The 16,909-nt window shown below is 38.0% G+C and overlaps 2 protein-coding genes across 8 annotated transcripts in view; one reads left to right on the forward strand and one right to left on the reverse strand.

Moving 5' to 3' along the window:
• Positions 1–8,971, forward strand: part of usp9 (ubiquitin specific peptidase 9) — a 39,621-nt gene extending 30,650 nt beyond the window's left edge. For 2 of the 7 annotated variants that reach the window (XM_067444070.1, XM_067444072.1), the window contains 12 exons: positions 91–646; positions 1,382–1,505; positions 1,592–1,817; positions 1,996–2,125; positions 2,217–2,402; positions 2,797–3,017; positions 3,247–3,335; positions 3,670–3,826; positions 3,923–4,135; positions 4,775–4,882; positions 6,688–6,783; positions 7,199–8,971. In XM_067444070.1, the coding sequence (XP_067300171.1) occupies positions 91–646; positions 1,382–1,505; positions 1,592–1,817; positions 1,996–2,125; positions 2,217–2,402; positions 2,797–3,017; positions 3,247–3,335; positions 3,670–3,826; positions 3,923–4,135; positions 4,775–4,882; positions 6,688–6,783; positions 7,199–7,336 (2,244 nt within the window). In that variant the 3' untranslated portion in view covers positions 7,337–8,971. The remainder of the gene's footprint in view (positions 1–90; positions 647–1,381; positions 1,506–1,591; positions 1,818–1,995; positions 2,126–2,216; positions 2,403–2,796; positions 3,018–3,246; positions 3,336–3,669; positions 3,827–3,922; positions 4,136–4,774; positions 4,883–6,687; positions 6,784–7,198) is intronic. The other 5 variants (XM_067444075.1, XM_067444077.1, XM_067444073.1 and 2 more) reach the window with 3 other exon arrangements.
• A 1,229-nt stretch (positions 8,972–10,200) lies between these two features.
• On the reverse strand, positions 10,201–11,877 carry rpl8 (ribosomal protein L8). The gene is made up of 5 exons (XM_067444078.1): positions 11,713–11,877; positions 11,488–11,629; positions 11,181–11,399; positions 10,481–10,596; positions 10,201–10,396 (listed from the first exon to the last, which is right to left on the reverse strand). The coding sequence occupies exons 1-5, from the start codon at positions 11,848–11,850 to the stop codon at positions 10,238–10,240; spliced, it is 774 nt and encodes a 257-aa protein (XP_067300179.1). The 5' UTR covers positions 11,851–11,877; the 3' UTR covers positions 10,201–10,237.
• Between the last annotated feature and the right edge of the window lie 5,032 nt (positions 11,878–16,909).

Here is a 16,909-nt window from a genome sequence, read left to right on the forward strand (position 1 = left end):
TTAGGTCTTCAAGCCATATCTTATTCAAATAAATGTGATTTGGGAATATGTTTACATAACTGGAATTTAAGTTGCTCTTTATGGCTCCAGGTAATTCAGCAGAATGAGCCATCAGAGCCGGAACCCCCCTGCAGCTCTCGTTATCGTTTGGTGGGAGTGCTGGTCCACTCAGGCCAGGCTAGTGGGGGTCATTATTACTCCTACATCATTCAGAGGAATGGCAGTGGTGGTGAGGGAGAAAGGAACCGCTGGTATAAGTTTGACGACGGTGATGTTACAGAGTGCAAGATGGACGATGATGAGGAGATGAAGAACCAGTGCTTTGGTGGAGAGTACATGGGTGAGGTCTTTGACCACATGATGAAACGCATGTCCTACAGGCGACAGAAGCGCTGGTGGAACGCCTACATCCTCTTTTATGAGCGAATGGACACATTAGACAAGGACAGTGAGCTGGTTAAATACATCACTGAGCTCACAGTGACTAGCAAACCTCACCAGGTGAAGATGCCCTCTGCTATCGAACGCAGTGTACGCAAGCAGAATGTGCAGTTTATGCACAACCGAATGCAGTACAGCTTGGAATACTTCCAGTTCATCAGGAAACTGCTGACCTGTAACAGTGTGTACTTGAACTCACCGCCAGGTAAGTCCAGCCTTCGACCCTGCTCTGTTCTTTTCTGTTGTAGATGGGTTTAGGGCTGTCACTTGAGCAATTTCACATTATTTCACAGAAAGAAAAATGATCAGTCACCCCAGACTTTTGAATGATAGTCCTCTGCAATGCATTAGTGGGCATTCAAACAAAATGCTTTTTTCTTTCTTCTTTCTTTTTTAAGTGACACTTCAAAATACTTTAGTGCAGCAGTCAAACATGTTAGTCTAACGCTTACATTGAAAAATAATGGAAAATTGGCACAGTAGATTGGAAAACGATGCACCAAAATGACCGTTTGGATTTTGAAGTACTATATAAAGCAGCTCTTTAAATGTGTTTTTTTTTTTTTTTCATTTAAAATTCGGTTTTTACATTATACAACATTTCCCATTGTTACTTTTGCAGAATAGTTGAGAGATAATGCTGCTCCAAGATGTGATTTTATTTTGAGCAGGCACGAAGAACGCAATGCTGCATAAAAGCCAGACTAAATTATGCCTGCTCTGAAACACCTCCACCCCAGTATCTAAGTATACAGTTGTAGTTGCTGTGCAAATGCACTTATGCTACCTCTGAGCAGCATTAAAGAGTCTATGTAAATGCACCCAAATGCCACACAGAAGCATGTTTTTGCCTCCACTTCTATGTAGTGTAAATCTGGAATTAGATTCAGTATGTTTTTTGTTCTCTTATTAATCTGTATTTAAATGTTGTGGCTTTTAGGTCAAGACCACCTTTTGCCTGAAGCAGAGGAAATGGCTATGATTAGTATACAGCTTGCTGCTAGATTTCTCTTCAGTACTGGATTCCACACCAAGAAAGTCGTCCGTGGCCCTGCTAGTGATTGGTAAGTGTGTGTGTATCAGGCACATGTTTGATTGTTTTCTTCAACAGTTAGTTGATCCTTGTTTATCAATGTTTTTCTTGTTTCAGGTATGATGCTCTGTGCATCTTGCTGCGACACAGTAAAAATGTGCGTTACTGGTTTGCACACAACGTCCTCTTCGCATATCCAAACCGCTTCTCTGAGTACCTGCTTGAGTGCCCCAGTGCAGAGGTTCGAGGGGCTTTTTCCAAACTCATCGTATTCATTGCACATTTCTCGTTGCAAGATGGACCCTGCCCTTCACCGATTGCCTCACCTGGACCTTCAAGTCAGGTATGTCTTTTCAGTCTAGTTATCATTAATTTCAGTCTCTGTAGAGGCTTTGTGTGTTCATAGAAGTGTTCATAGAAGATCTGAAAATATCAGTGGATCTCTCTTCACAATTTGCCACGGTAACTCGACCCAAAGGATCTTTTACATTTTATGTTTTTTGCCCTTTTTTCCCCCTCAGGGCTGTGATAATTTAAGTCTAAGTGAGCACTTGTTCCGTGCTGTACTTAATCTGCTGAGAAGGGAAGTGTCTGAGCATGGCCGTCACCTGCAGCAGTACTTCAACCTTTTTGTCATGTATGCCAACCTTGGTAAGTAGCAATCGCAAACCTTGGGTCCCCATTCATGCAGACTTGCATGCTATAGTGCTCTACTCTCTAACTCCTCATTTCATTTACTCAGGCTTGGCAGAAAAGACGCAGCTGTTGAAGCTTGGGGTACCAGCCACATTCATGCTTGTGGCCCTGGACGAGGGTCCGGGTCCTCCAATTAAGTACCAGTACGCTGAGCTGGGAAAGCTCTATACTGTTGTGTCACAGCTGGTTCGCTGCTGTGATGTGACATCACGTATGCAGTCATCAATCAACGGTAAAGAGTGTTATACCTTGCTGCCAAATGTTTGTAATTTGATGGTAAAATGTTCTGTAGGCTTTCACATGTAGTTTCATTGCACCCCGTTGCCCAATGAAGATTTTCATCCTTGCTCAGGACTTCCTGACTGACACAAAGCCATCTCCAGGCATAAGTGCCAGGTTGGCAGTGCTTGGAGCTGAGGGCATTTACAGAGAATCAAGCAGATCTACACCATTATTTCTCTTTTGTCATGCCAATATCAAATGTGAATTTTGCCATTGTTCCTTGGTGTCTAGACCTGATCAAGATGCTGGTTTATGTATTTGAACATTAAAGAATGTGTTCTCCCCTTATGCCCAGACCACTAGCCAGGATATGAGCTGACATTTGCACATCTTGACATTTTTAGGTAACCCTCCTCTGCCAAACCCATATGGAGACCCCAACATCACTGCTCCCATTATGCCTCTGCAGCAGCTGGTGGTGGACATTCTATTTGTGCGCACCAGTTATGTAAAAAAGATTATCGAAGACTGCAGTAACTCAGAGGACACTATCAAACTGCTAAGATTCTGCTGTTGGGAAAATCCTCAGTTTTCTTCCACTGTGCTTAGTGAACTACTGTGGCAGGTGAGTGAGATCAGCAACTGCTCTAAGACAAGAAATGTACGGCTGCTGGTGATTTAGTTGTGAATTAGTTAATCAATTAAATACTCTAGTTTTGATAAGTGTTGAATGCATGCCTTAATTATGTTAGCTGTTTTTTATAGTTGTATTTTTTTTTTGTCATTTGAGTCAAGTAGATTCAACTTTTTTTTTTTTTCTGATGATGATAATTAACATCTGTGTTTTTACATAGGTGGCATATTCATACACGTATGAGTTAAGGCCTTACCTGGACTTGCTCCTCCAGATCTTGTTTATTGAGGACTCGTGGCAGACTCACAGGTCAGTCTGCATTTCCACTGTCATTTCTTATTTAGTAAATGCCTTTTAAATAAACCAATGTACAAGAAAAACAGATTTCCTATGCATTGTCCGTTGCCCCCTTTATATTTTCTGCAATTACAAAAACATATTATACAAGCAGCGTTTTTCATACATGGTCAGAATATAACATACATGTTAACAGTTGGATTTAAAACCATTTATCAGATGTTAAATATGATCCAAAATATGCAGTCTAGAAATGTGTAGGAACTCTTGAACATGCATTTTTGGTGAATGAAATTCTTGATCACATAATGTCTTTCCCTGCTCCTTTTCTTTATTTTTTTTTTAGGATCCACAATGTGCTGAAGGGAATCCCAGATGACCGTGATGGACTTTTTGACACCATTCAGCGCTCCAAAAACCACTACCAAAAGAGAGCTTATCAGTGTATCAAATGCATGGTGGCTCTTTTCAGCAACTGCACAGTGGCCTATCAGATTCTCCAGGTAAGAACAACAGCATAAGAATAGAAGACTGTGCACTTGGATGGGTTTGTTTTATGGTTTTGAATATGCAAAAACTGGTTGCTTTGCCTGTTCCAGAGTAATGGTGATCTAAAGAGGAAGTGGACATGGGCAGTGGAGTGGCTCGGTGACGAGCTGGAACGAAGACCATACACTGGCAATACCCAGTACACATATAACAACTGGTCACCTCCTGTCCAGAGCAATGAGACTTCCAATGGATACTTCCTGGAGCGCTCCCACAGTGCCCGTATGACTTTAGCCAAGGCCTGCGAGTTGTGCCCAGAGGAGGTATGTGTTGGCTCATTGTCTGTAAAATTAGTGCCAGTATCTTCATGTGTATTCATGCATGTGTGCTTTGCCCATTACTCAGACTTTAATAATTACATTTGTATACATTTTTGCATGGTTGCCTTTTACAGAACCCTTTCAGTAAATACTGATTTTGTTGGTTTGTAGTGTAGAGAAACTCGTATTTTCTTTACAAATCGGCTCTGAAATCAGACCGTGACTGTATAATGATGGGCTGGCAAACATATAAAACCATTTAACTTTTAAATAATTGTGAAAAGGATTTTGAAAAGAGTTTTTGCCAATCTAGAAATGTTTTGAGTGCTAAGTAGCCATGTTTAACTATAGGTAGGGCTTTGAGTTTTCGACTTTTATTTCCTTTTTTTAAACGCAAAGCAATTATAAATGCTGTTGATATTTGCCTAAATTCTTTATATTTACGCTTGATTATATTGATTTTTATTTATTTATTAATTTATTGATTTTTATTAGGAATTTCTATTTGCAGAGCTAAATCGCTTGCTTTATTAAATCCAGTTTAATGATGAATAGCAAATGACCACAAATGTTTAATGTATACAGCCATAGATGCATAATTTGTTGGAACAGTGTGCAATATTAACTGCCGTTTCAAAATAGTGTCACTTAACGAAGCACGAGGTGGTATCTGAAGAGGACGCTGGCCGGAACCCGTCCTCAACACAGCAGCTTTTGCCAGGGGAAGTGACAGGCCAACAACAGCACACCGTAAGACTCGTATGGCCAGGCCACACTGGTGCCATCTGCGTAACTTTTTGATGTTCACAGGGCGTGATGTAGACAGAACCATCTTCCACCTCCCTCAAAAACAACTCTTAATCAACTGTTATTTCGTCCTCATCTCAGTGTGTCCAAACTGTCTCTTTCCATCCAACTACAAGTCTTAATGTGGTAACTAAGTGTTCGAAAACTCTAAGCCTTGGCTATAGTGTACAGATGAGTTGGAGGTAATCTTTGTGTCTGGTGGTTTTTCTTTTTCGTTTTGAGTCTTTTTATTTTATTTTGTGGATGTGATATTGTTCTTGCCATCTGATCTAAAAACATCCTGCACTTTTAAGAAGCTTTTGTATGACTGCAAATTTAGTTAGATTTATATCCAATTCTGACAATTAACTCTCATGGGGAAAGAACACAATGTTCAAGAGAAGCTTTTGTCACGCCACTGTCTTATCGTTTTATCCATGCTCAAGTTTCTGTCATCAGAAGCATCACTTTAGTTTGGAAAACAATTTAAGTAAAATTTAAGTATAGGAGTGCTTGGTATACGTGTTGTCCATTTATGGTCTTCTCTCATCTGCCATTGAATAAATATGTCTAGTAATTTGCCTTGTTCATCTAAATCAGGGGTGTCCAAACTTTTTTGGGGAGCCAAATAAGATGTTAGGGGCTGGATGATGATACTACAACTACTACATAAAACACATCTAGTGTAAATACAAATGTACAAAACTAGCATACAAGTTTCTGTAATTTGCCCTTATATTTAATTACTCTATTAATATTTAATACATGTGCAACAATCCAGTTAGAATACTCTTCAATCCACAAATCACAATGTTTCTCGTTTTCCGTGTCAGTGTATTGTTGAATATAAGCGCTGGTTTCATCTAACTTTAAACTAGTTTAAATCACCAAGACATTTGCATTTGGCCAGAGACCTCTGTGCAAAAGTCTCCCTGGATCTCACTTTAGTGGTTTAGTGGTGAGACCGCTCTGTGAGTAAACGCACTTGTTGCGAGTTTGTGCTGCACTGTCTTTTGGGCAGTGCTAATAAATGATCCGTGTTGCACGGTTCAAATGTGCTGTTTCGTTCCGCTTTTAGTGCACTTAATGTTTCTCATAAGCAATAGAAATGGCAGTGCTTAACTGTTGTCAAATTTAGGCTACATAAATGACCAGTTTCCTAGCATCAGTTTTCTTTGGAAAGTAATGCTATTTTTAGTCCAGTGATCCTGTTTTGCTCTTCTCATCTACTAATACACCAGTCTGCAGAGCCATTACTTCTAATGCGAAGTAGGCGTTGATTTGATTCTGTAGAGACGGTCTTTCGTTGCGCTTTTATGGCGTAATGTGGCAATACCAAACAAGTTGTTTTCTGAGCTTGGATTCAATAAAAGCTATTTTTGGACTAACAGGGAAGATTTGAGTTCTGGAACTTACAGGATGTTTAACAGTACAGTGACCTCTTTGTCAAAAGATCAAGGGAAATTTGATTTCTTAATTCAGGACCCCTTTAATAGACAAGCTGTGGGCCGTTTGAAATTCTTCCTGGGCCGAAACTGTCCCGCAGGCCAGTCTTTGGACACCCCTGATCTAAATCAAACCTGTAACCCCTGAGCCTTCATAAGTATATCTGCTTTGCATGTTTAACGCCATTTATATTGTAAGGGACTGTATATAGAGGACTTATTCCCTCACATCCCTGCTTTGTTAGTATTTAATAAATAAACCATTTTATATTTAATTAAAATGGTATATTAAGTGGATAATTTAATTTCTAATGGTTGTTTTAGGAGCCTGATGAGCAGGAGGCCCTTGAAGAGCAGGACCCTTCTCCCCCAGAGGACACTGCTCTGTACCCTCACTCTCCAGGCACAAAGTTTCAACAGGTACTGAGCTTTAGTCTCAAACATCTTGTACAAATCATCTTTTAAACTGTGTATATGTAATGTATGTGAAGTGAAAGGACTTTCGACTTTCAAAAGCATTGTTCACTGCAAACCCATGTTGTGATTTTTAATGGTGTAAAATACCGTCTCCATATCATATAACTGACAAACCTGGATTGTCGGAAAGTTTATATATATTTAAATATAACTTATTCCTGTGATGGCAACCCTGAATTTTTAGTAGCATTGCACCAATGTCACATGATTCTTCAGAAATCATTCTAATATGCTGATTTGTTTCTGTTGAAAAAAAAAAAAAAAGTTCAAAAGAATCGTGTTTATATAAGAAATGTTTTGTTACAAATTTAATCTCTGATTTCTATGCACTCATATGATTGTTCTGGCATCTCTTCAGCAGAATAACCTCCCGCATGCGCAGCCGTACACTGGCCCCGCTGCACAGCACGTCAACAACCCTCAGCGTCCAGGCCCACGAGCACAAGAGAACTGGGAGCCCCCTGAGGAGGTGCCGCCCAGCCAGACTAAAGACTAACAATATGTTGTCACACTGTCCTCCATCTGAATTCTCCAGCGAGATACTCAAATCCAGAGCAAGGCCAGGCCCCACCATGCTGCTCCACTCCAGAGCCTGTGTAACCAGAACATTCAGCTTCCCTCAATTTTTAACCCTGGAGTGGAGTCTCTTCACCGTCTGCTCTGCAGTATTAACTGTCAAAAGTGTAACTTGCAGTGGACTGTGCATATTGTTTGTAATAATAAAACGGGCCTGACGCACTTGTCTCATGACAGAGGTGTACATACTATGTTAATGTTTTGACTGTTCAAAAGCAACAGCGTGTGTGATGCTGTTGGGAGACTGCAGATTTATGAAAATGGAAAAACAATACACACACAAAAAAAAAAAGCAAATACAATGGTGAAAGACAAAAAAAAATCCCTGTTTTATCCCATGCTCAGTAGTAAGGTTTGGGCCGTTTGGGTCATTCTGCTTTTGATCATACATTATATTCATGTCAAAGCTTAACCGGCTATGGCACCTCGTGAGCAAGAGTTGGCCATAGTTTGTGAATGATGGGACGGTTGGGTGATGATCTTGACGTTTAGTTGATGTGAATGGGGTGATGATGCAATTTTAATCTGGAAATTCCTATTGCCTTTTTTCTTTTTCTTTTTTCTGGTAATAATTTAAATAATTTGAAAGCTCCAGCTGACACGCTGTAACATCTTAGCATGGCTTCACATCAAACTAGTATAGCCGAAGGGCGATTCTGTGATTTTTCTTTCTCCACAGTGATTTGGAAGAGCCCTTTTGTTGGTTCCCTCCTCCATATGCTCTTCTAGATTTGATGTTTTCGAAGCAATGTGAGAAATAAGTGGCTTTACAATTGCACACGTTTCCTCGGTAAATATTTGGCTGTCGCTTTTTTTGGTGGGATAAACACTTAGGTTTTGATGATAGGAATTTTAGAAAGAGAAAATATATGCAACAGTAATGCCAGGATGCCTGGAACTTTAGTGGACAGAACTCGTTTAGCTTATTTGTCTTGAACCTTGCGTCAGACAAATGGCCTCCTGGCAATTTAGATGGTCGCCTAAATTCATGATCCCTGTTCACATTCGTGTTCTCTAATAGAGGCTCTGTCTGGGGATTCTTCATTTAAGGAGAGTGAACATAAAAGCAGGGTTGTACCATAAAATAACTGCTGGTTAGTCATGTTGCAACTTCAGTTAGTAAAGTCTCTTGGATTAAAGGAGTAAACATCAGTAGATACTGTATGTATTTAATTGGTAACTTGAATGCTTTTTTTTTTCTTGGATTTTGTTGGAAAAATACCAAATACTCCTGCAAATGAAAATATTCTGCCCATCATATATTTAAATATTTTGCTGTTTTATTTTATAGAATTTATTTTGTTGTATTTCACTAAAAGAAAAATAGAATTTGATTTAAGAGGAACATTTTTGTCCTTGTGTTATTTTTAAAGATTATTGACTGTACAGAGTTCTTCGCCCTGTTTTTTGCCGACTTTTGTTTTGGCCATGATGTGACGTTGAATTCTGAAGCCACAGTCACAATGTTGACTTTCACTTTGTGAGGTTTTTGTGCACAGAAATATTAGAAAAAAGCATTGCGCCCTTCAAGAATAAAGAAAAGAAATCTGGAAAACGTCTGTGTTATTGTGAAGATTCAGACCTGCATGTTTTCTGTATTGTATTAAAGTTCATAAATCTGTCACTGTTGAGCACCGCTCTATAGCCACAAATTTAAAAATGTGTTGGTGGGTCAAGTATGCTTTTATAGTAATCTATAGAATATTTCTGACAATCAAGACCACTTATTTCAGTTAGCCTAGATGGACAGGAATATTTTTATCAAATGTGTCAATCATGCTAAAAAACCTGTGTTAGTAATTTAGGTGCAAACAATTAGCTTAAGATTTTAAATAAGGTTGGAATAGAGTTCCAAACTATCCTTATCTTTGTAAGCATTTTTTTTTTTTTTTACATTTTCAGCCTCTTTAGAAAAAGGCACCCAAAACAACAGTTTTTTATATATAATACAATTCTGGGAATATTAGGTGATTGTGGGAAAGGCTATCCTGAGAATCCTCAAATTACTCCTCCAATTTTAGGTAGGTTGCCACCAGCCACTCTTAACCAGCTTTAAAAACCCACAAGGCCAATCTCAATATGTGCAGAATGAGAATGTGGATCGGTTATCTAATTCAAATGAGCTCAAAACCTAGTTGGAGAAACGACACTGGCAATTTGCCTTTCTGCCCAGGCATGGATGTGGCTCAAGTGGTCAAATGTATACTTGTAAATTAAATGAAAAAGTTAGTGTCATTACTTGCTACATAAAGATGCTTAGTTTGTTTTGCACTCAATCTACAGTACCTAGGTGTGATTTGGTCATTTCCCATTCCCTCGTTTTAACTTGCATTGGTCAAAAAAATGGTTATATTCAGATATTTATATACTAATAAATGGTTAAACTAAAATGCTTATAGCTGATCTGAGTATGACTTAAACTGTTTAAATATTTTTTACATAGGAAAAAGGCATTCAAATCTTTTCCTGGTCAGTATACATTTAACATTTTCATGAAACTGATAAAAGCCTGGAGCCAATAATAAAAACAAAAAAACTAAACTTGTTTTGATCCATTGTTTTAACTACACGAGGTAAATAAGTCTTACAAGTGCTGCTTAAACTATAAAAAACAAAATCTACCTATTCATTAACCTGTCAAATATTTGAGTACTATAAAATTGACATCCTGCAGGCTATGTAGCATTCTATGTAGCATTCTAATATGCATTCCTTTTTATTCGACCCTAGTTGTGTTTGTGCAGAGACAGTAAGTGATAACTGACAAAGACGTCAACAGGAGAATGAAATTTGTTGGGACATTTTATTATGAAGATACACATTAGTTTTCTTTGTCCTGGACGGTCTTTGTTCCACGCAGTCTGCCAGTACGACGGGCAGCGATGAGACCGACCTTGCGTCCAGCGGGCGCGTCCCTCCTGATTGTTGAGGGCTTACCAATATGCTGATGGTTACCACCACCGAAGGGATGCTCAACAGGCTGAAAAAAGAAACGGCACACAGCAAATTTAAAAACCACCATAAGGGAAAATATCTGTCTCTGAAATCCAGAAAAATCACTTACGTTCATAGCCACACCACGGACACGAGGCCAGCAGTTCCTCTTGGCCTTGTACTTGTGGTATGCACGTCCTGCCTTCAGGATGGGTTTGTCAATACGACCACCACCAGCAACAACACCTTTAACAATTGACATTCAGTTTACATTGAATTCAGTCTCAAAGTCTATAAAGCCAAAATTTTGTGCAAATAAATACCCTTGACATTTGCTATTGCAGGAAAGAAAAGGAAACTGATGTATAGTATCCACTGAGATTTAAAGTTTCATTTCTCAATATAGCACAAATCACAGTTCTCCAATGTTGGTTAAAGTTCAAAAAATTATTTACCTGAATGTCATTTTTTTAATTACTTTACATTGCGAATTAAGTATTAGTTCTTCAACTCTCAAAGCTCCTGCAGTTCTATTAAAACCCCCAGTTTGGCAAACCCTGTGCTATAGAATATAATCTACTCTTAAATGATAGATCCCTGCAGTCAAAAAACATTTCACTGGCAAGCCCCATAAAACTTTTTAGTTGATACATTTGACACACTTATATTTTATTAAAAGAAAAAACAAGCATAAGGATTTTAGAAAATTAAAAACAATCAGGAATCTGAATTATAACGAAGTAAAGCAAGGATAACAATACTACTCTAAAAAAATAATCATACCAACCAAAACTTTATATAGAAGTTAACAAACCATAATTTGTGCTTACCAACAACAGCTCTGTTTGCAGAAGAGATGACCTTTTTGGATCCAGATGGAAGCTTGACTCTGGATTTCTTGGTCTCAGGGTTGTGGGAGATGACTGTGGCGTAGTTTCCGGATGCACGAGCAAGCTTGCCCCGGTCTCCAGGCTTCTCTTCCAGACAGCAGACAATGGTACCCTCAGGCATGGTGCCAACGGGCAGCACATTGCCAATGTTCAGCTGGGCTATAACAGTTAGAGCACAGTCTTTAATCAACAGGTGCACATAAGATTGGATGTTTTATAGCTCTATTCTTGGTTTAAAATGCATTACCTTTCTTGCCACAGTAAATGAACTGCCCAGTGTGGATGCCTTCTGCTGCAATGAAGAGTTCTGTCCTCTTCTTGAAGCGGTATGGGTCACGGAACATCACCTTAGCCAGGGGAGCTCCACGGCCAGGGTCGTGAATAATGTCCTAGAAAGATTTTTTGTGTGTGTAATTCTTCACTTTAAGATGACACAAGTTACCTTTTTTTAACGTTAAATCCACAATTTTACCTTCACGATCCCCTTGATGTAGCCATGGCGTTCAGCAAAGTCAATATGACGGAGTTTGGCAGCACCTTTTCTGTGCTTGACATGGGCTTTGAAGACGGAGCCCGCACCTTTTCTCTGTCCCCTGATCACACGTCCCATTGCGGCCTGTATAAACAAGAAATTACACATTTAAGGCACATTAATGCCATATTTACATTGAGGTTGTCATCCTGCAAAACATTTAACTTGGTTACTATTCACATCTATTAAATTAATTAAAAGGCTGCAAAGTGAATGGCTACTTAAGTATCACAGGTTGGGAATCGCATTAGGATGAGTAGACATAACTTTACCCATAAAAGAATACATGCAAATATGCATTGGACAAAATGGCTAAAACTGTTTGACTAAAACTATACAATTGTGCGGTCTTATTTTGTTACATTAAACACTCTTTGCTATATTGAAGGCTCTCACAATCTCATTCGTGTACTTAATATGTCCACAACATCCATGTCCATTTCATTTAACTAACGTTATCCCTCCAACAGTGACAGCCGCTATAATGAATTCATGACTTGTGAATAGTTAGCAGTGAAATGTATTCCACACTAACGAGACGTACGGTTTAAAACGATACATAATAGTTTGCCAAAGCTTATTGATAAATTAAGATCGTATAATAGGCAAAAACTCCTTCGAGTCGTTTCAGAAACACCGGTGATATAGGCCACAACATGACCACAGAAACATCATCAGTTCAATGATAAATATCACATTCAATTTCAACATTCTGATACACAAAAGTGCAACGATATATCCCTAACTAATATGTTGACATTATACGACTTGTTATATACGTGGATGGTGAAGTTTAAACGGCGATTGCAGTCCGATTGAGCAGAGAGACAGAATATTATTTCTCATACCTAAACTCCGTAGACGGAAAGAGGAAGCAAAAGGGAGTGATGGGGATTTTCTTCCGGAGAAATGAGGGCGGAGCAGCGAGGTCAAGAACCCGGATGTATGTTCAGTACGCGGTCCGCCCTCTAGAGGCTTTCATGGAAAGAAAGAAAGAAAGAAAGAAAGAAAGAAAGAAAGAAAGAAAGAAAGAAAGAAAGAAAGAAAGAAAGAAAGAAAGCAGCATGAAAACAGTGTGATTTACAGCAGTGGTTCAGCTGATTAATTTGACCATGATGGGACTCATCTTTTCCCATGGTTATTAGACCTAATTCACACACACACACACACACACACACACACACACACACACACACACACACACACACACACACACACACACACACACACACACACACACACACACACACACACACACATATACAGGTCCTTCTAAAAAAAATTGCATATTGTGATAAAGTAAAATATTTGACACAATATTTGACATATTGTGTCAAATAATGTAATGATAAAAAGTAAACTTTCATATATTTTAGATTCATTCCACACCAACTGAAATTTTTCAGGTCTTTTATTGTTATAATGAACTTTATCACAATATGCTAATTTTTTTTAGAAGGACCTGTATATAAATATATAGCCTATGTAATTTATATACATCATTTGTTATACAAATATTTAATCTTCTTAAATATATACATGCATGTATGTGCATATATATATATATATATATATATATATATATATATATATAATTATACACAGTATAGCCTACATACAAATATATTACAACAAACTTTTATTTTGGATGCGATTCATCACGATTCATTTTTCCCCAGCACACTATATATATATATATATATATATATATATATATATATATATATATATATATATATATATATATATATATATATATATATATATATATATATATATATTCTGGGCAATGTGATGTCACAATTTACAGGCCCTGCCCTATTAGCATAGACCCGCCCTCAGAGAGCTGTACAAATTCTGTAACGTTTATCTCCTCAACAGCATTAACAGCAACATTCAAGTAAAAAATGGGTTCTTATTAAAGCTACTAAAGTTCATTCAATCAAGGGCAGTGAGTGATTTTTTGTTTATCTTCTGTTGTTTGATTCACATTAACAATATACACTCCTGAACAAAATCTTAAGACCAGGGGATTCATTGCAACTTTTAGTCTACACTATGTCGCACTAGTGGATCATAACCGGGTTGTAAGTGCTGATTCAAAATGCCAAAAGAAGAAACAGGAGCTAGAGACACAAAATAGAGAGTAGGCAATTTATTGAAAACTGCATTTAAACTGAAACAGGCCGTTCATCAGCTGATCAAAAGTTAAAGACCATAGCCATAAAAAGGTCAAATCTGCACAAAAATATGGCTTTCATGTTATTGTTCTTCAAGCAGTCATACTGTCAAGATCTCCTGATGGCAAAGGCAAAAAGGCTTTCTCTCTTTGAACGTGGCAGGATTGTTGAGCTGCACAAGCAAGGCCTTTTGCAACGCGCCATCGCTGCTGAGGTTGGATGCACGCAGTCATTTTACATTTCTTGCAATGAATCCCCTGGTCTTAAGATTTTGTTCAGGAGTGTATATTAGATTGGGTAAAGCCAGCCTGATCTGCTGGCAATTTGATTTCACTGGGCAACTCAGTCTGAAAACCTGTACATTCATTTCTACTGTCAATCACAGACTGGCTTATCCACCTGGCACGATATTGGCAGTAAATGCCAGGCAGTTTTAAATCGATGACAGATAGAGAAAGGATGGGTCGTTGCCCGTTGATCACGCGTCTCTTGTGTTCTGATTGGTTGAAGGACTATCTAATTGCATACCGAGTCATTCAAATAATGCGCGTTTATCACACGTCTTGAGCAGTAGAAAATACTCCCCAGACCAATGTTCAATTTTAAATCGAGCTTGGTCTGGTGATAGCCACAAGGCCTATATAGCATACTGTATATTACACTGCATTCACTTTAGGACACAGATGTAATATACACTCTGGATTTCTGTAACTTATTTTCTGCACACATGCACAGACATAACCAACAGTTTTCATGTTAACTTTGTGCATTTCTGACATAACCTTGTGTGCATTTGACAGTTTAATATCATAACATGAAAGAGAACACTATTCTAGTTTAATAGCCTACTCATGGACACACAACATTCAAGCCAAGCTCTCTGTGCGCATGTGTCGGGTGTGTGTGCTCAAGTTGAGAGTGATATGGCTTTAAAATGCAGATGATACTATTTCATGATGATGGAGAACTGTCACCTGAGCCATGTCTGATAGAGATGATTATCAAAGCCAAACAGATGTTTCATGCTTTAAGTTTCATTGGCTGTTCAGGAGCTGTGAAGGCTCCGCTCTCTGGAGTGGGGAACAGCAGCTCATTTGCATTTAAAGGGGACACACAAAACAACACATTTTTTTCTTAAACCCAAAGATTGGCATTGTCAAAATGTTATAATAAAATATGTTTTTTTTTTTTTTTTTTTTTTTTTTATCTGAAGCTTCACATACTTGCATTACATTGTGTAAAAGGGGCATAATATGTGCCCTTTAAAATATGTCAGTCAGTGCCATTGTTTTGTCTCATGATGAACACCAGTAATGTTTTTTTTTCTAAGACACATTCAGTTCACATACTGAACTAAGACCTAATCCTGTCTTAATCTAAACTCTATCTGTGAAACTAGGCCATCTGACAACATAAGCAGGTACTGCATCAGGACACTTTTTTCAGGTACTCTTTACTTAAAAAGATGCAATAATGCATTGATACAATATTTAAAATTGTTCTCTGATATCTACTTAGAAGATATGACTTGAGTAAGGGCAAAAATAATCCATATACAGTTTTACAAACCTAGGATTTGTCCTTAGAATGAAATGGGCTTTTATTACCTTATTTAGAATGATCATGAATAATAATGTTAAGCTCTGTTCTGATTGGCTGTTTTATCAATTAATCAATCAATCAATCAATCAATCAATCAATCAATCAATCAATCAATCGGTCAGTCAGTCAGTCAGTCAGTCAGTCAGTCAATCAATCAATGGTTTTACAGCAAGGCTCATTTCAATAACTCACACAGTTGACTTACCACTAAACAAGCTAACAATTAATAATAGCATACAATTAATTTGTCCTTATAATGCAGCTTAATATATACATACACATACACACTTAATGATAAGTGCAGTTGTTCAGCAAACACAATCGCAAATAGTCAAAAGATCATGCTTGGATTTATTACAGTTCATCACTGAGAAATGAGTCGTAACAACACAAACTGACTGAATGCCACTTTAATTTAAGCAGAAAAGCTCCGGAGATTGTTGAAATGAAGCTTGTTTATTGCTGTTTTCATATCATCCGTGCGCGCGCGAGAGAGAGAGAGAGAGAGAGAGAGAGAGTGAGAGAGAGAGAGAGAGAGAGAGAGAGAGAGACTTTTTTTTTGACTTTTCAAAACCCTTTAATTACAATTAAAAACAGGTTTGCATAATTACATCATTACACATACGCACAAAACAAATTTATACAAAAACAAAACAAAAAATACAAAAATAAATAAACAATAATATAATTTACAGCTTCATTTCTAAACACCCGTCACTTATTTTGCATAAAATCCCGTTTAAACACCAAACTTCCTCAAAAATTTCCAATTTTTCAACTAGTTTATAATAGGCAAATTCAACCGCTAAACGAGCAGAAATCAAGAGAGAGAGAGAGAGAGAGAGAGAGAGAGAGAGAGAGAGAGAGAGAGAGAGAGAGAGAGAGAGAGAGAGAGAGAGAGAGAGAGCTTGTGTGGTTGCCAGATTGCACAGTAAAACACCAGATAGATTGAGTAATTTTGTTCAAGTTTTTATTTTTTAAACTCTATTTTAGTCTCGTCTTTAACACAGAGCAGGTTGCATGCCAGGATCCCTTCACTGTAAAATGAAAAACACTTGTTTGTTAGCCGCTTCCCTATCTATGTACAAATTGTGCAGACTCAGTATGTTGTTTGGGGGTGGTAATATTCAAATAACTAGTTAGGCTAGCTATATGGCTCTAGTTTTGTCAAAACCATAGACTGTAAAAAAAATATGGACGTAGTGTCCGTGACATCACCCATAGGATTCCGATAAGCTGTTTTGAAGTGTAAAGTACAGACGAGCTGACCGTTGCCATCTTAACATGGCATTTTAACATGGAGCTAAATGAGATTCTGCTCCCGTCTGGAGCCTGTCTCTTGTGGCCAGTCGAAG

The sequence above is a fragment of the Pseudorasbora parva genome, chromosome 5, assembly GCF_024679245.1.
Source record: "Pseudorasbora parva isolate DD20220531a chromosome 5, ASM2467924v1, whole genome shotgun sequence".
Lineage (NCBI taxonomy): Eukaryota > Metazoa > Chordata > Actinopteri > Cypriniformes > Gobionidae > Pseudorasbora > Pseudorasbora parva.